Source organism: Chaetodon auriga, chromosome 10, assembly GCF_051107435.1.
Source record: "Chaetodon auriga isolate fChaAug3 chromosome 10, fChaAug3.hap1, whole genome shotgun sequence".
Taxonomy (NCBI): Eukaryota; Metazoa; Chordata; class Actinopteri; order Chaetodontiformes; family Chaetodontidae; genus Chaetodon; species Chaetodon auriga.
Window position 1 is genome coordinate 13,489,543 of NC_135083.1, and position 21,157 is coordinate 13,510,699.

Sequence of the window (21,157 nt, forward strand, 5' to 3'; positions counted from 1 at the left end):
TGTGGCTGCTGCACACACAAAGGAAATAAGTGTTGTATTTCCCCTTCCTGTCTGGGCTAGAGGAGCACTGTTGTGACCCATCACCTGGCTTGGCACGCATGAACAAAGAAGGAGAACTGAAAATAGACCTCCTCTGAGGGTCTACGGCTGAACACAGTCAACTTTCACATATATGTGTCACCAGACATAATCACTGTGAGTCACGGTCTATCACCTGAGGCAGAGGGGAGAGGAGGAGGAGGTGGTGGAGGTGGAGGAGGAGGCGGAGGAGCTTCGCTGGCTGGTGGTAAACTGGTGTCTGGTTCTCCTGGTTCTATTAATCCAGCTGTTGAGGCAAAAGACAGCTGCCCAATGTTACCCAGTGGGATCCCAAGGCCGCTACTCCCAGCACCGCCCACGCCAAGCGGCTCGATGGCGATGTCTCCGTCAGGCTTCTTGTGCAAACGGATGGTGCCCTGCTGTTCCAGCTCCAGCAGCCGCCTCTCGATGTTGAAGTGCCTCTGAAAGGCGGCATCCTTCTCCTTGATAACCCTCCGCAGGGTGTTGACCTGGGTGTTGGTCGACTCGTAGGTCTCCTGAATGACCACCAGGGGGCGATAAAGAGTGCAACACAATGACTCTACGTGCCAAACTAACATCCTGTTTCCTGCTGACCTAATTTGCTATCACAGCAATTTAGCTACATGCATCTGAAAGTGATCTCTGCTAAGACAAAGCCAGACAGGCGAGCAAAATTCCAACATTACGGCTGCCAGCTTACCCGAATCACTTGCAGGTCCTTATCTTTCTGAAGGAGCAGCTTCTCCAGATCAGCTACTTTCATCATTGTCTCATTCTCAACCTCCAGCAGCTTCTCCGTCACCTGCGGGAGACGACGGAGCGAGCGAACAGAGACGAGAAGTGGTGAATTGAAGAATTGATCCACAGCACGGGCATCTTTCCCAGTTCCGCTCCCTCCCCTACACGCTGTGCATCATCAATAACAAATAAGATGTACCCAGCGGCATGACGCAGCGAGAGCATGACACAGCTTTCAGTTTTGATTTTGACCAGATTACACATGATGCATAGGAATTCTCTTGGAATCTTCACCCTCATCCTCCCCCATCATTCCTGACCCCTGAGAGCAGAGTTTGTTATGAAATTCCGAGAGTGATGTCAGGGGCTGCCTACGACCTTTCCATGTGAAGAAGGTCTTTGCGAAGCAGCGTGGGATACCAAGGCAACTGCCCAGAAAGACTGAGCCAACATAGGAACAATATTAGGATTGTTTCACGTGCAGTGCTCTCCAGCATTCTCCACCCCGTCATTATTCTGAACCACTTGTGAAATGCAAACACTGAGTAAATTTCTAATCACCACGTAGAAACAGCCAAGTTAAGTACATGGCTGGTGAACCACAACAATCTCATAAACGGGCCCAGAGAGCAGTGTTGGTGGTCCAGACTGGGTGGTGCACTTACATGGGACAGGTGCTCCTCCAGTTCCTCCACCTTCTCCAGGGCTGCATTCTTGGTCTCTGCATCTTCCAACAGACCACCCACGTCAAACACGTTATCCAGGTAGGCCTGGATCTGCACCGACAGCTTGTCACTCTCCGTATGTTTACATTTCTGACATGAGCAGGGATGAATCAGCATTAGTGACACCCTACACACACACACATACACGGTACAAACAGTCTCCACTCGAGGATATGTTTTCAGGTGGCCCTTTTTAACCACAGTGCCGTCACTTTACCTCCAGGTAATCATCAAGTCCCAGCTTGGTGAATTCATACTGCAGGTGGACTCTGAAGTTCATGTCCTCAACTGAGTGAACCACGATGTTGATGAACTGCATGCAAGCAACCTGGACCACAGACACAGACAGATTTTAGCCCAAATGTATTCACCTGGATGCACATTCCACATATCCATAATACCAAGCTTGTATTACCATGTAGTCGATGTTTCCTTCCTCACAGCGGAAGTAGTCCATCAGTCTCTCGAAGCGATGCTTCTCCTTACACACCTAAAATGCAAAGGATGCAGCGATACAGAGGCTGTTCTTTGAATCCATAGCGATGATTTACACAAGCATCTTAAAAAACTAATATATGATATTACAATTTCATGCAGCCATTTTAATATTTCTCCTCCTTTGTCCAAATATAATGATTAGGTAACACTTAATCTTAAAAAATAATACAAGGTGCAGACATTCACCATTAACTAGCTGCTTATTAGCATGCATATTAGGAGCATATTAGCTCTTTATTAGTTGTTATAAAGCACTGCACAGATATATTTACAACTGCCAGGTGATCAGCTAAGAGTTTTCCCTCAATAACCTCCTACTTACTGCTTAACCCCAGAATAAGGCATTCATAGGTGCTTTATAGTGACTAATAGAGAACCAAAATGCTACTGATATACATGACTAATAAGCAGCTAGTTAATGGTGAATATGTGTACCTTAATAGAAAATGTGACCAATGAGTCATGTGACTTACGTTGAAGGGGCTGTGACATGGTAGGGGACTTTACCTTTATATTTTGGGACGGCACAAAACTCCCTCAGTATTGGCAAAATGTTTTGAAAAGGTGGAGTCAATGATGCAGTAGGTTTATGTCGTGGAGAAGATCACGGCAAAACTTTTTTGAACAGTCTTTTTTTTATACACTGTACAAACAACATCAGAATTATGTATTTAAGAGCAAAGTCAGTCATTTCTTCATTCAATTTTCTTTTTTTTCTACAATTTTCTATGTATCTTATGACTTACTTCTTCCTTTCAATAAGATCATATATCTTTATGCTGGCGAGGTGTTCTGTTGTGTCGTGAGTTGATGCAATAATCGTATAATAACAGCCCCCCTAAAGTCCTCTATGTATCTACTGTATTATATTAATTCATGTGACAAATCATAACATAATATAGCGTTTTGTTATGATTAAACACATTCCAGGATCAAACATAATCCACCCCAAGAGTTCTGCTGTATGTAAACAGAGGATAGCTTCCTCCATTTGCAACCGTGGCCTCTGCTTATTATCATAATTCATGGGAAGGGAAGCCAGCAAAGATAAAGACATGGGACAGATTTTTTTTAGCAAGTTTCCTACACGAAAATACACTGCAAGGGGAAAAGGAAAAACCATGCTGTAAAAATCCATGCCCATTTCTGACCATCCTAACTAGAAATAGCAGGAGTTGTGGAGCTAACGCGTGATTGCTGGTGCAGCTGCGGTTGAGAACCATAGGTGGTCATCCTGTGAGATTTCAAAGAGCTGTCACCTTGTATTAATGTATCATTTTAACAAACACCACTGCAGAAATACCAGCTTGTTTTGACTAGTGGGTTGATTAGCTCTCGCGTCTCTCTGGGGCTTTTCGACTGCGAGGTAAATGTCTTGTTCCGGTCTTTAGATGACCAGGCAGGCAGAAACCGAGAGGCTAAGCAAACCTTTGTGGTCCACTGGCTCCCATCAGGGAGTTGATCTTTATCATTGTTCAAGGTTGGCTCACATCTGGTGTCTTAATGAGACTAATGACCTCAGACAGGCCACCGTAGAGCCTTGCTTACACCCTGAAAACTCCCAGAGCTTCAACTTTCTTCCCCCTGCACTGGCCCTTTATGCCCTCATGCACACCAGTGATGAGGGAAATGGAGGCAATTTAATTAATGTCAATTCATTTTTTTTCTTTCCCCACATATTCAGTCCTCACGTGGTTAGCCATGTTGTACCAACAAATTATAAACAGCGCAACTTTGGGTGGTAGTGCTTCTAATTTCATTAAAACATTGCTTTGGGCACCTCTTTGAAGTTGTCAAACGCTGAAAGGATGATCTCGTGACCTCCTCGGACGAGACAGACGGCGGCCAGCAGCTCAAGGACCAAGGCTTTCGTCCTGGAAGTACAGGAGACACTCGTTATAGCTGGATTAACTGCGAGCGCTAACTCTCTCTCAAATTAAAGGTGGTATAGCACAATATTTATACCTGACTTTAGATCCTCAAAACTAATAGAATCACATCAACACACAGGAGCAGAAATCTATTATCCATAATGAAGTATGAAACAAGGGCAGGTCTTTATAGCTTTTTAAGTGTTCACCCTGCTAGCCTTCATTATGAAGTGATCAGCCCCAGCGGTTTACCACTAATCTTCCTTTAGTAAACATTCCTTGAACGGCCTGCATATACGCCTCTGATCCCAGACTTCAGAGAGAAGCTGAGCTCCATAGAGAATGAGAGGCATATCATATGAACTGGCTGCAGGGTTTCCCCTATTGTTTGACCCAGCCCTGCTTCTATGGAGACGGGGGGCCTCAGTTCTTACCGTGAGTTCTTATTGTTCAAGCTGAGAGCAATCTCATTGACCGCGTGTGCGTGAGACATGACCATATTGAAGCCATACTGCATGAAGAAGACAGAGAGAGACAGGGAGAGAGAGAGAGAACAGGATGTGGTGACGAAAACCTGAGTATAGATTGAGAACATGACTGCACAGGAAACACAAAATGCCCACAGTTAGAACACCTTTTCACCCAAGACTGTGTGTGTGAGCCTCTATGATACTGGTCCCTTGAAGTGGAGTGTTGGTGTCACTGTTTGGTACCTGGTAGTTCATGATTGCTCTCAAGCACATGATGCACACATGCACATCATCTTTTTGGCTCACGAGACGGGAGTTCTTGATGGTTTTGCTGTTGGAAACCGAGCCGTAGCTGCAACAGATGGCAGAAGTTAATATCTGATAGAAATTCAGTTTTTTCTTACTTTAATTCTGTGTTTCACCAAAGCTCATCTCATGGATGTGATCTGGTATTCATATGACTCTTGTTTTAAGCGTGTCACATAGACGGAGGCAGAGAGAGAAAATTACAGACAGCGAGGCCTGACAGAAAAAACTAAGATGGTTTTTGAGGTTACAGATGCATTATGGGAGATGCCTGGTTTCCTTGCTGCTGTCAACAGACCGAAGTCGAAGCACTGCTATTATGTAACTGTATTGCACAGTCATCATGTGCACATAATATCACTTATTTTCTTATGTAGTGTATAAATGGCTTTGTCTCATGATCCAGCATTTCCAGCAACACGATACATTATGTTATACTGATGCAGATTAAGCAGTAATCTTAATCTAAATGCTGTGATGTCTATAGGTTCTTCTTATGCTCACTCTAATAATAGTCATTTACTCCTGTCAGACTTAGCGGCTTGTGTCTCTTCCTCTCCTGTCTGTGTGTGGCTCAGTGGCGAAGAAGAGAATCACAACTGTCCAACATATGCTGCAGCTCACAGCTGGCTCTCATCTGGAGACAGTGCAGACGCACATCTGGACAGATGAGGGAGGACCATTAACAAAAAGAAACGCATCGCGCAAAAGGTCAAAGTCTTTAGTTTCTATCTCTGACACAGCCCCACAAGGTCAAGAGAGAAGTCAGCAGACCCATAACACATCAGCCATTCAGGCGTTATCCTGAGACAAAACAGCACCAAGACAACTGGTTTGCATGCTAATACATGTCATAGCATCAAGGTTAGCAGAGCGGAGCAATAACAGCGGGGGAGCTAGCTTAGCCATACGTACCGGAGGACAGACTGGCGGGCAGAGCGTACCAGTGTGTTGCAGAAGGGTTGGGTGCTCGTATTATGCAGATCCTCTATGGACCTGCTCCAAGATTTAGCCTTGTCCAAGAAGCCATCCTCCCCATTCTCCAGCCCCTCAAAATCCAACCTGGGCCACATACACACAGACAGACAGACAACAGACAAGCCAACAGAGAGGCACAGGGGTGTAGACGAGAGGCACGGGGGGGGGGGGGGGGGGGGTTAGGTCAGCGAGGCAGCTTGGTAGAGAGCCAGGGGTTATCACAAGAACTGTCATCAAGCTGCATGATAAAGCTCAGCACAGAGGTTCTGTCCCATTCGGGAGAGATATAGCTCAGCACTACACCACATAGCATCTGTCCAGAAACACATTCAGGCTGCCAAGTGTGCAACAAGGCATACAAACACATCTAAAGAATGCAAGAATGCAATTTGCACATTTTTAGATGCACAAGCAGTTTATTACAGGCTCTACGGGATACAACATGTTAACTCAGCAGCTGGATGCACTGCCCTACCCAGTTCCTCAGGAAAGGTTTTGGCTACAGTTGTCAGAGATGTCTGTGTACGTGTGCAAAAGTACTCACATGACAGCGCACTGGGCAAAGGAGAGGTACTCCACCAGCACATCAAGACCTCTGTTCTCATCATTGAGGAACTCCCTGACCCACCTGTGACGCATGTGAACAGAGAGGGGTTAGCAGGGCACCAAATCAAGAACACACCCTGATCCTTCAGGGCTGCACTTCACCCATTAATGGACAAAAAGACAGAGAAACAGACAGAAAATGGAGATTGGAGATTGTACTTAAAAGAGTCTTGTTTTGGTCATCCACCCTATCACTACAACTAATAACATTTGTTTGATTTATCAGGTGTACTGAAATAATGGATAAACAGGAAACACATTTACACAGAGCTCTAAGATATTGCAATTTTTTCACTGTTATCACAGTTTCATGATTAATCAAAACAAACAAATAAATAAATAACCGGCAGATTAATTTAACAATGAAAACATTAGTTGCAGTCTCTATTATATTTACTGCATTCATGTTTTTATCTATGGCTCTGACTTATACACCTATAACAGTTAAAACATGATTAATTGGGGGTTGCAAACCCCGCCTGACAATAATTACTACATTCAATTAATGATAAAGTCTAAAAAAACAAAACATTGTACGGGCCGAGTTTCTTGCCAAGATGTGGGAAAGCGTCGACATGGCTAAAAAGAAGTCAGACAGGGCAAGAAACACAAGCAGTGAAACCATCACACAGGTTTTAAACTGACCCGCAGGTTAACTACACTTACATATTTGGAAAAGAAAATACATTTCTGTGCAACTGGGGATTATTACAGACATTTAGGTTGCATTCACTTTCAGTTTTACCTAATCTGGCAAAACTTTCAGCTTGTTCACACCCTGTCTGATGGTAAGACAGCACGGTTCTTCTCTCTCTGACTTGTTTCTGCGGCAGTGTCACCATGTTTCACTATCTATGACTTTGTGAGTACAATGTTTTCATAACTGACAGAAATTATAGCTAAAATCACAAAATGAGACCCGAGCTGTAATAAAGCAGTGTTATCTTTTAAGGCAGCTCTGAAGGGGGTCTCCCCTCCCCTGACTGAAGGCCCTTGGCAGGAATGCCACAGAGAGTCAACTCAAGCCAGGCTTCAGATTTCCCCCCATTTAACTCCTGTTGCAGAGAGAAACGACTCCAAACAAAGGAATTCCCATTGCGATGAGAGAAAGAATGTGGAGGGCATATGGCTGAAGGAGCTGGGCTCAGGTCGAAACCCCTGACAGTCAACAGTATTTAGTCTGCCTCCCCCACAGACCCCTGTCACCTCCTCCCCAGTCCCTGCTTCTTCAGGGAACTCCAGAGGGGGCAGGATTGGGGTAAAAGGTTCTTAAAATAGTCTTGAAGTGCTGGTTATGATGACAGACTGCTAGTCAGCCAATGATGAGTCAAGCAGGAAAGCAATCAAGGGCCTCAAAGCAGCACAGGGAGGGAGGGAGGGGGGAGAGGGGGGTAAGGGAAGAGGTGAGGAGAAGAACAGAGGAAAGCAAACAAAGGCGTAAGAAGTACGATCTGTGTGCAGGAGGGAAAGGGAGGAGGGGGTGGACAAGGAGGCGGGCTTGATCATCAGTTTCCTGTCCACCTAACCCCCCCCCCCTTCTTGCTTTCTCTCCTTGCCACTGACCCCTCACTCCTTCCTCTGTCGCTCCTCCTTCCTCCCTCTTCTTCTGTCCAAACCATTTGCTATTTCAGATTTTCTTGGCAATCTCAGGAAGAACACATCAGAAAGGGCCCAGGATTCAGACGCACACAATAAACCCGCATCTGCTACACTTGATCCCACCCACAAAACATCTTCTGAAAATAGCTTTCTTCTTTTTTTTCCTTTGCCTGCGAGTCTATCTGGGAACTGCATTGAAACGAACCTTTATTGATGAAGCCTAATGGAATATGAGTTATTCTTGGAGCTCAATGAATGCTATGGAAAATCAAAGCCTTTTTACAAGCTGCTTTTGGTTTGGGAATTCAGTGGCAAGCCACTACAGCGCGCATGTGTGTGACATCAATTATAAAGTCATGTCTGCAACACTGAAGATACAGGCTAGAAAGGCTTAGCATAACATCCATGTGCACGGTGCGTGCAGAGTGAACTGTTCAGTATTGAATGGCTATTGTCTGTTACAAAATGTGATGAAACAATACAAAAAGATTGTTTGCTTTACAATGTGAGAAATGTGTAAACATAGAGTGTCCTCGTGTGTGTTTTCGAGCCGTTCACTGGGTTCAGCACCGGTCAGCCAGGCTTCCTGTCCCTCTGGCATACACAACAAAGCTTCCTGCTCGGTGCTACGGGGGAGTGGACGAGGCAGCACAATGGCTACCATCTGGGCATTATGAGGACCAGCTCTATGAAGTGGAGCTGCAAAGCTTGGCAAGTTAGAACAATGGGGGATATCTGGGCACCAGAGAGAGCTCTGGGTCCCTGCTGCAACAAGAGCACAGACAGGACTATTGTTTATGAAGGGAAACAATAACGCGGTTTCCTTAAGCGTCATGCACCAATACACACATCTGTGTAATTCCCCAGAAAAGGTAAGTATTGATTACCCAATGTGGTTTGTCCTCAGTGAGATCTCCAGCTCCCTCAAGACTTTGGTAGATTCCTGCACTCGCCTGCGAAACTTCTGGAACAGAGAGATTTGCTGCAAATGTGTCATTGTGTAAACTTAACAATCAGTGAGAGTTTACAGGTTCCTTCTGAAAGAGGGCTCCACCAAAGGAACTGGTGGAGCTCCCTTTTAACACTATACTATAACAACACTAACACTATATCTGAAAGTCCATTCCAACTGTCCCACCTTCCGTGTAACTCCAGGGTCTAAGTATCCTCGGAGCTTCTGGATGTAGGTGTGAGGCGGATTCTTCACCTGAAACCGCTCCTGAAGACACACAACAGAGTAAGCATTGGAATATGCGTATGCTTTATTGCACTTTAGATAATACTTCAAGTAATTGTTCATCCCTGTGCAGAACAGGTTCAGTGGTGATGGCAGGTGTGTGTGCATTGTGAGTGCTGGTTTGTGCACCTGGTCGCAGATCAGGTCCCACTTCTTCTCATTATCATACTGTCTGAGGAGCCGGGCTTTGTCTGGAGGCAGGTTCATAGAATTCTGAAAATATAAAAGCGTTGACAGTAATTTCATTTCTGACCACATATTTCCCTTTGTCTGTTTATTTGACTATTCATAGCACTGATTGCACGTCAGAGGCCGGTGCTTCACAGGCCTCTGGCGCCAACAGAGCTGAAATTTTGGGGACTAACACGATGACCTCACTTCCTGTGTTGACTCTCAGCATCCTGCCACAGGAGATGATCCGCATCTCCTCTGCACTCCTAAGTCTCACTATCGTTCAGGCAGCACTGCTTTTAAACACAAGCTCCTATCACAGCGCGGGCCTATTACCGGACCTGTCATCTCATCCACCCATAAAAACACTTGAACGCCACACGAGACGTCCTGAGGCAGCCAGTTTACTGTGGCTCAAATTAAACCCTAATTGCTCTCATTTGTGTTTGGAGACCAGCCCACTGAAGCATTTTATGTCCTTGTGACGACTGTAAAAAAAGAAAAAACACCAACTACACGACAAGTTTTTGACTAATAGCTTCCTTGACTAAGCCAAGAGCTTGTGAACGGAGGTTGACACGGAAATCTTAAAAATGGGGAAGTGCAACAATACCAGGGAGCTCGCCAGCCCCTGAAACTGATCACCTCCGCGTTTCTCTTTGAAGAGCCATGAGGGATTGTTTGCACTGGGAACCCTCATTTACACGGCATCAACAGAACCCCGAGAGCCGGCCACAAACGGCCTGTCAGCTTGACTTTTAACCTGCGGCTATAACTCAGCCTCCCGTCTAAAACGCAACAACCTGCTGGCCCATCCCCGGCCAGATGCAGGAGTGTTTGATGGCTGGAAAATAACACATACTTGTTCCTATGGCAACTACTCTGTCACCGGTACGGGGTGGAATATCATGTGAGTATTTTAAAATAAGTTTTCCACATTGAGACCACGTTGCTCACTCTATCAGCGCGTCATGAATCATGTCGTCTAAGGAGGACAGAGGTAAGGCAACATTTATTTTGTGAAGCTGACTAATAATTTCACATGAAATAGCTTTTTTTTCTTTCAAGTATCACAAATTCCAAAGAACACATGCAGAAACCTTTAACAGTCGACTGATGCCATAAAAACCGACCTTTAAGGATAGAAAAAATGCAAAAATGCAATGTCTGACAAAGCTATAACAAGCTGTAACTGCACATACGGGGCCTTTGACATAACCTGCTTTATAAATCCCACACAGGAGAGAAGGGAGAGGCAACATGCATACCAGATGTCCAGAATTACAGGAGGAATGTGTCCTGTTTATAGCAGTAGTTTATAGTAGTAAATTTTCTCTCTTGTCTGACCCCCAAGCTGCTCCCTCTCCTCCTCTGTCTCTCCTGGGAGAAATTTGACCAACAACAACAGTCTTTAGGAAAGTTGTACTCGGAAATGAAGAGGAGTCTCTCCCATCTGTATCTGTTGCTGATAAATGATCTGTCTCATTTTGAACAAAGGCTGGATACGAGCCTCGATTTCATCTGAACAATGTTTAAACAGACAGATGGAATTAATTAGAGGTCCACCCCTTTAATCAGCGTCGGTCACTGGTTTAAACCTAGTACAGTAAACAATAGCCTCCAGTTGGTGACCATCATCAGAAAATAGAAATATTTCACTTATTTGTTTATTATTAATTTAATGAATGTATTCGATTGACAAAAATCATTAGGATTTACCATAAAGCTGAAATAATTAGTTAATTAATCGACTGGCTGATCGCCAGAAAATTAATTGGTCAGTATTTTGAGGGTGGATTAATTGTTTCAGTTGTTTTAAAGGAGTAAAATGGCAAATATTTGCTGGTTCCAGCTTCTAAAATGAACAGATTTAATGATTTCATTGCTGTATATCTCTGTAAACTGAATATCTTTAGGGTTTGGACTGTTGGTTTGAAAAAGTAAGACATCTGAAGGCTTCACTTCAGGCTCTGGGAAACTGTGACGGACTTTTTTCATTGTTTTAGGGCATTTTATAGACAAAACAATTAACCAATTAATTAAGAAAATCGTGGGCAGATTAGCCAATAATGAAAACAATCATTAGCTGCAGCTGTAATTTACCATATTTGAGACTAAAAAGTGGGATCTGAGTCCACCTGCATTTAAGTGGATTTCCTCATGGTGATATTCATAATGAAGCAATAAAGGAGAAGTACCAATTGCACTAAGTGGGTCGCTTTAATACACTCCAGATAATGCTCCGTGGGCTTGAATCTTGATGCAAACACCTGAAGGGTAAATTAAAAAATAAGGCCAGATATCTACTCCAGCATCTGTCCGGGCCCAAAGCCTGGTTTCCTTTGTTTTCTCAGCCAGTCATGCATACTAAAGTAGAACTGTGGGGCAAACAGGCAGAGAGCAGGGTCCCCTTCTGGGATAATGCAATTCTGAATTACTGGAAAACATTCAGACCAGACACACAGATGTTCATCCATTTAAGTAAAGACAAAAGAACAACATAAAGTCAAAACCTGCCCACTGTTATTGGATTTGAAAAAGATTTCAGTTATGAAAACAAAGATCGGTAAATACCATTATGAGCCATGAAGACTCAGCGAAGGCTTTGATGTCTAACACTGTTTGCTCTTTGTCAGTTGGAGCCTCAGTTAATGCAGACAGATGCAGGCGGGACAGTGTGAAGATGTGTGGAGCTCCACATGGGTAGAAAAACATGGCCTTGAGTGATGGACGGGGTGGAGAAGAGGTTTCTCCTGCGACAAGGCAAAAGGCACAGGGGATGTTTCCTCTCTGAATAGATTTGGGTAATTTGAGCCAACTAACCCAATTTAGCTAACTTCATTTCACTTTCTCCCACAGTGATATAATCTCGCACTTCCTGTGTGTATAAGAAGCTCGAAAGAAGCCGTTTTATGGGAGAGCGGCAGCAGAGGACTCACAGGCTCATTTTAGGGGCAAAATACTACAGAAACGCCAAAAATGTTTAGTGCTTGTCGTGTTGCCACGCTGCCTACGTGCTCTCTCCTCCAGCGAGGCCTTGCTTGGTTGACCTGAGACTGGCCTGACAGTGGATTCAATGTGGAGCTTTGTTTTGATTTGCTGCCGTGCCATTCCCATCCTTTGACATTTGAGCTATTTTTTTCCCCTCACAGAAAATCACTAACAATGGCTAGTGGGCAGGGTCAGCGTATGCCCCCTGGTGCTGTGTGGAGCGAAATCCAGCTAAAACACAACACCAGTACACTGCACAACCAGACGAACTGGTTATATTATCACCCCTATCTCTCCAATCATTAGGCCTCCATTGTGAGGCAGAGATCCCCAACAGAGCCGCTGAGGGTACGGGGTGAAAAACTCCACTGTGTTAAAGTGTTTTTTTGCTTTTTTCTGTTACATATTATTGGAAATTGAACACAAAACAATGTTTTTGTGGACATTTTCACTATTTTCAGACCCTTTATAGACTAAAGTATTTAACAAACTTTTAACTGATAGTGAAAATAGTGTTAGATTGCATTAGTTGCATTAATAATAGGTAAATAACCTAAAAAGGAAAAAGCATTAAGGCCAAACAAAGGCTAAAACACGAAGTGGCACAAATGTTCAGAGGTCAAAGGATGCTGTGGAGGAGATTTAAGCACCGGCCAGCAGAGAGGGCATAAACTCTAAAACAGAGAGACATTTGAGCTCTTGACAAAGGAAGACGGAGGCTCTGAAGACTCAACAGTTAAAGCAGTTGATGGGGTCAGGTTGCCGGTTAAGGAGGCACGGAGAGTCCAGGAGAGCCATCAGGGACTCAGCAGAGCGCTCAAGTCACGCACGGACCCCCGCAACCGAGAGGGAGGGGGGGGTGCTGCAGAGCCCATGGTCACCTCAGACGTCAGAGTCAACAGGGCAACTCCATCTGCCCTAAGGCTTCCTAATGCCAGCTGATTTACAATTAGCCCCGAGGTGAGCGTGCGTCTGTGTAGCTGCTGGCAAATGGTGAAAAGTGAAGGGGCTGTTTCCTCCCCCTGATCTCTCTCACAGCTTCACACTTTCAGTCAGGATAAGATACACCACTGCGCACCAAACGAAATCACTCGTGTCAGACACTCTCCTCAAACTGCACTGCCATGAATTTATATGAATTTGTGGATTCGAAGCTCACGCAAGCCGGCCACTGCAGCATGCACGGCCCAAAAATAAACAGGTATTGTTGCTTTGCCGTATCCCATGCAAATCTAATTTTCAGAGTGAAACACCGCTGCTAAGCAAATGTATTCAGCGTGATTCTCTCTTTTGTGCTCTCTCAGTGGGTTGGAAATGCAGAGTTTGTGTTTTTTTATCTACTTTGATAGGTTTACACAGGGCAGACTCAGTTGTCATCAGCTCGGAGGGAAATGAGTGGGCGGCTAAAGAGCTCACTGCGCTGGACAGAGCCTTTGGCAGCTCAGACACTGAGGCCCAGACAGCCCTCTTCACCCCCAAAGAGTATGAGTGTCTGCTCATCGGGGTGGGGTCCAGGAAGAAGGTTACACAGCGGTATCAAGGTCACAGTTGCTTTCAGTACACTGAGCACTGATGTTCTAAGCTAACTCTCAGCAGCAGTAGATATGCCCTCAAATGTGGGGCTATTCCTTTAAAGCCATAAATAATAACACCAGCGTCAACAAAAACTTTAATTATGGTGATCCCAACCCATTGATTGATTTATAGACGAGTAAAATCAGTAACTTTCAGTTGCCAGTTTGGAGACTTGAGGATCAATGTAATCTTTTTTCATTTTGTTGCAACTTAAAGAGCTGATGCCTGAAAAGAAGCAGTGACTAACTGTCTGGAAATAAAAGCACGGATCAGCTTTTTCAGATCCTGTTTGGACATTAATCCTGTGCGTTACTTCTCAGAGAATAAAAGGTTGACATTGTAAGTGATTTCATTTGGATGAGTCCAGGATCCTGCTCAGATATCTGGCCTGGGTTTCTACTTCTCGACAACAACAAAGCGGCAAACAGAAACATGCGGCCTGTTAATGCAACACATATCTGAAGATAATTTAATGATCCAGTCACAAAGGAAAACACCGGGCCAGCCAGTGATGAGGAAGATGAGCCCTGAAGCCCCTTAATGAAGGGTACTGTCTGAAGAGGGTGGATGGAGCCAGGCCACTGATCCCTATCAGGAAGTAGAGCCAACAAGGAGGCAAAGAAAACACAGTGAATATGGGACCTGGCACGAGCATGTTTTCTTTAAACATATTAACCGAGCATATTTTAGGCCCTCACAATGGGAAAAGAACGTGATGCACCAGCTCCTTTGCCAGAGGTGGCTGGATACGCTTCAAGATAAATGTGTCCCTCAGAAAAACAAGAAACGAAGAGAACAGCTAAGAGAGACGAGGCTGAATACACAACCGCCACACAGTATGTGCCACCTGTGGTTACTTTCCACCTCTGCACAGCACACACACACACACACACACACACGCAGATAATGACGACATGAGGGGCGGTTCATCCAGCCAGATGAGCTGATTAAATGACATCATTCATGGTGTGAATCAGGTGTGAATCAGTCTATGAGAGCATCCAAACAACCTCTCTAGCTTTTCATTTATGGCTGTCAGCTCTATTGTTTGGATTCCTCCTCCACCTTGGTACTGAAACACAATGAGAGACAGGATGAGAGGCAGCTGCTGTCGTCACAAGGCTGCAGGGACTTCCTTCACTTTTCAGGAAATCAAAAACGGCCCTGAGTAATGGCAGATTTGTACCATCGCTGCGTAATATGAGAGTGTGTGTGTGTGTGTGTTTCTGCACATCCACTCCAACAATGTGTTTATGTGTATGAGTGAACTGGGGGTGTTTTTCCAGCTCCCAGGTAAGCCTCGCTGAACCGAAAGCGACGGAGCGGAGTGTGAGAAAACACTGCCCGCCTTTCTCTGAGCAGATATCCGATCAGCCTATCGTAACCCGAACCAGGCAATCACAACAAAGCATGCACAAAGATGCTGGAGGACGGGGAGGCCGGCAGGGCAGACGCTATCAGCTCCCAGAGACGGAGACTGAAGGTGGAGGGACAGACAGCAGAGGCTGGAAAGTTTTCAGTCCTCGCTGTCCCCCCTGTTTACAAAGCAAATATAAACAGACCTGGTTAAGAGCTTGTTTTTTAAGATATTAACATAACAGGTAAGGGCTCGCTCCTCATTTATGTGCAAATGACGAGCCGGTGGCCAAAACACATTTCTTAACATGTGAAACTCACAGCATGTAGTCAGTGACAACAACAAACTGAAACAAACATCATGAACATCAGGTGCTTTCCATTTTCAAGCCCTCAAGCAATGAAGATGGAAAATCCTGTAAATTCTACACAACTCAAACTCTTCTTAAACTGAGATTATCTGATCTAGTTTTATTGTAAACTATAGATTGTGGTTAATTATTGATAAATGATTGCTCCAAATTAAAAGATAAAACATTGAGTGTCAGAAAATTTTGAACCTATATTCCCAAAGATCAAGATGACATATTCAAATAGAGTTAACAGTACTTCTGTCAAAGCAATCTTTTGATGCTTTAGTCTTGATATCAGAAAACAGTGAAGTGCCCGTTATAGCTTAGTGACATGTTCAGATTCATAGTTTTGCCGGTTCAAGAGTCTAAAAATAATTGATTTTTTTGCCATTTGTGCCAAAAGTCTTGTTAATTTATATTCTTTCCATCGCATTTCTGATTACTTGACTATAAGTTTCAGCACCACAATAGCCAACAGCGCAAATGGTCCAGAACTCAAAGCAATTCTAATGGCAGAAACATTCCTTAAGTAGCTTTACAACTCCAATGATGTAGTGTTAAATCCCACTTAAACCAGGAGATTAAACACAGTTTACGGCTGTGACGTGAGGTTTTCTTCTTTGCCCTCCTGCTTGTCCTCGACCTTCCCCTCTCCAGCCTGAATGCACCTCCTCTCTTCTCCCATGAACCCACGTCTTCTAGCCTGTGACCCCTGAGTCACTCTGTTGAGAGAAATAACTTTCCCTCCGGTCCCGTCTTTATAACACACGACCAAATGGACATTCCACAGCCAGTCAAAGCAACAGGAAGTTGGTGAGATGCCATTTTTCAGTTTACAAATCAAGAACCGCCTCCCAGAACCCATTGGCTAATCCGTTTATCTACCAGCGGTGATAGCTGAGGTTTGAGTTGGACGCTGTTATCATCACAACGTCTTTAAGCTACAGCCTCAGATAAAGACAAAAACGTCCTGAGCTCAAGGTCCCTCTGATGCCAGATGTTCCTCAAGCTTCAAGCGTGAGCGAACTTCAAACGTGCACTTGTCTACGTGAGCTTATCTAGGAAGTTTATAACAAAAATCTATTCCAGCAATCTCACCTGACATCTGTATTGTTCAATGTATTTATTTTTTTAAACACACCGTGTCTAGGAAATGTGAACATCAACAAAAGATACGAGGACTGAGTTATAAATAAATCCTACAATCGGTGATGAATCGGAGGCATTCATTCATTCCTGTGTGGTGAACATCCTGTTTGTTCTCCTCTGTGCATCCGTACAAGGTCCAGGGAAGCCCCAGCCAACAGATGATATACACAGGGAATGTCAGGAATGCAGGTACATGAATGCCTCAATAACTCACGCCGGCCAGGCCTTTTGACACACTGCCCAGTTAAAAGGTCCACCGAAGAGAAAGGGCAACAAATCTGAGCCTGCGCTGTGAAGGAGTTTCGAATCAGCTGAACTTTGTGAGGTCTGTGTTAAGAGGGATGGAGAAATGGAGAGAATAAAATAAAAAGGAACAAAAACCAAGAGAAAGTCCAGACACGTATAAATTCACATGAGAACCACTGATTCAGTCGTGTTAAAAAGTTCCCCTTTGTTTCTCACTCTGAGTTCATCCACTTACAGAGCTACTGTAAGAAGACAGAAGTGGAAGTCTTGAGATGTGATAAAGGAAGACTACTGTATGTCATCTAGGGAAGGCCTGGGAAATAATTACATCATGTCAGTGGTGCGTATAGGAGAGGCAGCATCAAGCCGTAATCCGCTGGCTCTTTAAACAGGCTTACAGCAGTTGTTCGGAGCGTCCGCGTAAAAAGAGTGCAGCGGCACAAAAGGCACCAGGGGATGAGGCCCCCTTTCTAAAACAACACTGACTGACAGAGTCCCCATTGTATTGAGGAGGAAACCACTTCTCCAACCTACAGCCTTGGTGCAGCTGCATTAGAGCAGCATGCAAACCCCCATTGACACGCACAAATGCACACACACGCACGCACATACTGAAAAGCTCACATGCATACAAGAGGCAAACATACAGGAAACCCACACACATTACCTGTGTGGTATCTCTGTCCGGCTATAAACGTAACAGTTTGACATTTTGGGAGATACACACACTTGCTCGCTGGCTAGAGTTAGATGAGAAGCTCAATACCACAGCAGCTGGTTAGCTTAGCTTAGCTTAGCACAAAGACTGACAAACATGGGGGAAACTGCTTGCCTGGCTCTGTGCAACCACAACTTCTCATTCTAACACTTAAGGTTTTTTTTTTATAACACATCAGTTTGTGAGCTTTAGAGGTGTTGGTACTTGTTTTCTCTTTTGACTTTGCACAGAGCCACGCTAGCTGTCCCCCCCCAGCGTTTTCAGTATTAATGCTAAGCTAAGGCAGCTGCTGACTGTAGTTTCATATTTACCATAAAAGACACGAGAGTGGCATCAATTTTCTGTCCCCACAAGAAAGTAAAAAAGCTAATTTTCTGAAACAATGACTACTCCTTTCATAAAATGTTATTTTTATCTGCTCAGTCATGGTCTTTAACTTGACCTTTGCTTTCCAAAATAGCCGCAAGGACAGAAGTGGAGAAGCACTAAAACTCCCCATAAAGCCTGGTCCAGATTGGGGGAATTGTAGCCCGAGGGTGGAGAGAGCCAGGTGGACAGCCTTGTGCTGAACGCCCCCCGCCTCCTGCCTGCTCTGCTGCTCTAAAACCAAGTTAACTGTGTGTACTCAACTCCCATAATCCCCCTCTTCCTGGGACATGGTGGTGGGTGGCTGAGCCAGATGTACGCGCTCTTCCAACTTAAGTGACGCAACAAACACATTTTCTCTTTTTAGTGAGGGGGACTGGTGGTGATGATGTGTGTGAGAAAGGGAGTGCTAGACAGACGAGGCACATAAATAAACTGCAGCCGCCATTAAACAAATAAAAATGATTTAGGTTTTATGTCCAATAAACACATAGCACAGCTTGACTCCATTAGTTCCACTTGAGTGGCATCTATCAGACACTGCAGCTCTCTTTAGACTGCAGCCATCGTGAAACGCTGATGTCAGACAGGGCGCTGGAGTCACATTGTCAGCAATGTCTGATTTCACGACCACTGACTCAACTTTTTCGTCTGTAGTTTTCCCAACATTTGCTGCAACTTCATGGTGAGACATTCTTCTTGAACAATCAAATCTCAAAATAAAAGCATGTACGCATGATGCAACTCCACGTCACAGTAGAAAAGATGTGGGGAGCTGCAGCGCAATCAAGCGCAATCTCATGCCGCTCCCGCAACAGCTCTTAAATACGTGTGCGCTGTTTAAAAATGTTGGTAAAGTCATTACAACCAAGAACAGTGGCAGACCGCCAGTTCAAAGGGAATTTTCCCTCTCCCGAGTTCTCCCGTGGCCTCAGCCTAGACTAGACCACAGGAATCCAGTGGTGGATTGGTGCTCGGGCACTTTGAAAGAGGATCCCAGGCCAGACGTGCACCTTTGAAAATGCCCCTCACATCATTTTCATAAGGACAGAGTCATATGGAGAAAGTTATCTTGCAGGACAGACCCACAGTGGGTGCAAATTCAGGGAAAGGGAAGGTAGGAAATACTGACTGGGTGAGTGAATGAGAGGTTCCATTTGCAGTTGCACAAAGCCAAGGATAAGTAAGAGTTACCACGGACAAAGAGAGGGGAAGAAGAGCCAAAACCATCAAGAGAATGATACCACTGATTAATGTTGTGCACCTACATTTGTCTATCTGTGAGGTCTAGGTAGATCAGTATCATCATCTGAACTAATGGCATGTTGTGCACCCTGTAGCAGCCTGCATGAACACAGTTCTTATTGTAAGTGAACCAACCACAACAACCGTTGGCTACAATGCAATTTCCTCTGCGAATCGAAGAAAGGAAAATGCCAGGCGGCTGTTTCCAGCCACAAAAGACAGAGCTGAGGCTGTTTCTCAGGATGCTGGACAAGAGAGACGTGAAGGAGACGATGCCTTTAGCACATGCTCCCGGTTCGAACTGACCCAGGCATTTTATTAGCAGACCGCATGAAGCAGCCGAAGCTAAGCCAGGGGTCTCGCCCCTCCTCCGCTCCCCTCGACCATCTACAGTAGAGCTGCCTGTTAAAGTCATTAGCTCTGGGATATTACTACGCTGGCGAAGGCTGCTGCACCCATGACATCATTATGGGCTGCTGTCAGTCCAGAGGGACGTCTATGAGCTGTGTCTGAGAGGAGAGGGCAGCCCCGCCACGCAGATGCAGACACATCCGTTTACACCAGCGTGCCATCATGCAGGAGGAAACACAGAGGTCCGGAGGAGGGGAAATTACCCCTTTCAAAATATCATTTCTGGAAAGTCTGTTATTTTTTAGGCTAATTATGTCTCTGCTGACAAATACTCAAGATGGAAATCTGCTGAACTGAAAAAGCTAAGTTATTTTTGTCATATATGGAAGGAGCACTCAGATCTATAGCCACGGCCGGACAACAGACCCATGGCCTCGTCTTCCTGAGGAGCTCCAACCACCAAGACGGACGCTTTTGATGTCACTTTATCTCGCAACAAGGGGCAAGCAGGGCGGAGAGAGGACCATTGTCTGATAAGAACACTAAAATATACACACATGTTGTCCTTTCCCACAAAGTAAAGGAAATCTGGAGCTTCCATGGTGCAGGGTGGGGTGGGGTGAGAGAGCCTGAAAACTTCTCCCAGTCAAAAACACATCCGAAATGTTGAGTCTACTGCCTCTTGCTTAGAAATCATCTGCTCTGCACGGCTGAACATAATAACAGGGATTGACTTTGTGTTGCTGGGCAGTCAAACAACGGCAGACTGCTCCAGTCTTTGGACGGGATGTATGTTGATTTGTCTTCTTCGTGGGAAATGTGACAGCTACAAATCATCAGTCACGTGGAAAAACCTTACATTTATCTAAGATGTCCAAAGCAACAACGTGCGTGAAAGGGACACGACTTGAGCTGTCATAATAGCACTTGCGCTACAGAACAGCGTATAATTGTCATAATAGCTGAGACTTAGCGCCGCAGTTAACAAGCTGGCCTTCAATGGCTTCTAGCTGTGCTCGTCTCTTCATACGCCGGCTTCGCTCCGGAGCTGCTGATAGCTCTGGCAAGCAAATAATGGCTTTATTTCAGAGACACGGAGGGTCCACAAAGTGTTCAAGAAAGAGGCTATCTGAGTAATGCTGAGAAGATCCCAGCTCGCTGCTGCTTGATGCTGTAATTAAGGACTTAAACAGCTGAGAATCAAGGCCGGGTGTGGTTGTGTTGAAATGTGGAGCAGTGAGCACAAAATAAGCACCTGTGAGAAACAAAAAATAAACAGGTAGCATATTCTCTGCATTTCAACCTTCTCTGAATTTTCTCTTTAGGTGTGTGTGTGTGTGTGTGTGTGTGTGTGTGTGTGTGTGTGTTATGCTCCTCTGGCTCTGGATTAGTCAAACTGGTAGAGAGCAGCAGGTTGGAGTGACGTTACTGAGCTTTGCATACACGTGGAGCTCAGCAGAGGTGGAGAGAGTACTTGCACATGCAGCTCAAATGTGAATGATCTTGCATGACTAAAACGTTACTCAACTAAACGCGAAAAAAAGAAGT

At 44.9% G+C, this 21,157-nt stretch overlaps 1 protein-coding gene across 5 annotated transcripts in view; it reads right to left on the reverse strand.

Annotated features, from left to right (window-relative positions):
* The window catches only part of fmnl3 (formin-like 3), a 32,550-nt gene that overhangs the window by 9,020 nt on the left and 2,373 nt on the right, over window positions 1-21,157 (reverse strand). For 4 of the 5 annotated variants that reach the window (XM_076740837.1, XM_076740838.1, XM_076740835.1 and 1 more), the window contains exons 2-14: window positions 9,218-9,301; window positions 8,990-9,070; window positions 8,739-8,815; window positions 6,191-6,274; window positions 5,584-5,730; window positions 4,606-4,714; window positions 4,327-4,403; window positions 3,802-3,895; window positions 1,939-2,013; window positions 1,741-1,851; window positions 1,464-1,613; window positions 761-862; window positions 215-575 (exon numbers count right to left, since the gene is read on the reverse strand). In XM_076740837.1, coding sequence (XP_076596952.1) covers window positions 215-575; window positions 761-862; window positions 1,464-1,613; window positions 1,741-1,851; window positions 1,939-2,013; window positions 3,802-3,895; window positions 4,327-4,403; window positions 4,606-4,714; window positions 5,584-5,730; window positions 6,191-6,274; window positions 8,739-8,815; window positions 8,990-9,070; window positions 9,218-9,301 — 1,552 coding nt within the window. The remainder of the gene's footprint in view (window positions 1-214; window positions 576-760; window positions 863-1,463; window positions 1,614-1,740; window positions 1,852-1,938; window positions 2,014-3,801; window positions 3,896-4,326; window positions 4,404-4,605; window positions 4,715-5,583; window positions 5,731-6,190; window positions 6,275-8,738; window positions 8,816-8,989; window positions 9,071-9,217; window positions 9,302-21,157) is intronic. The other variant, XM_076740839.1, reaches the window with a different exon arrangement.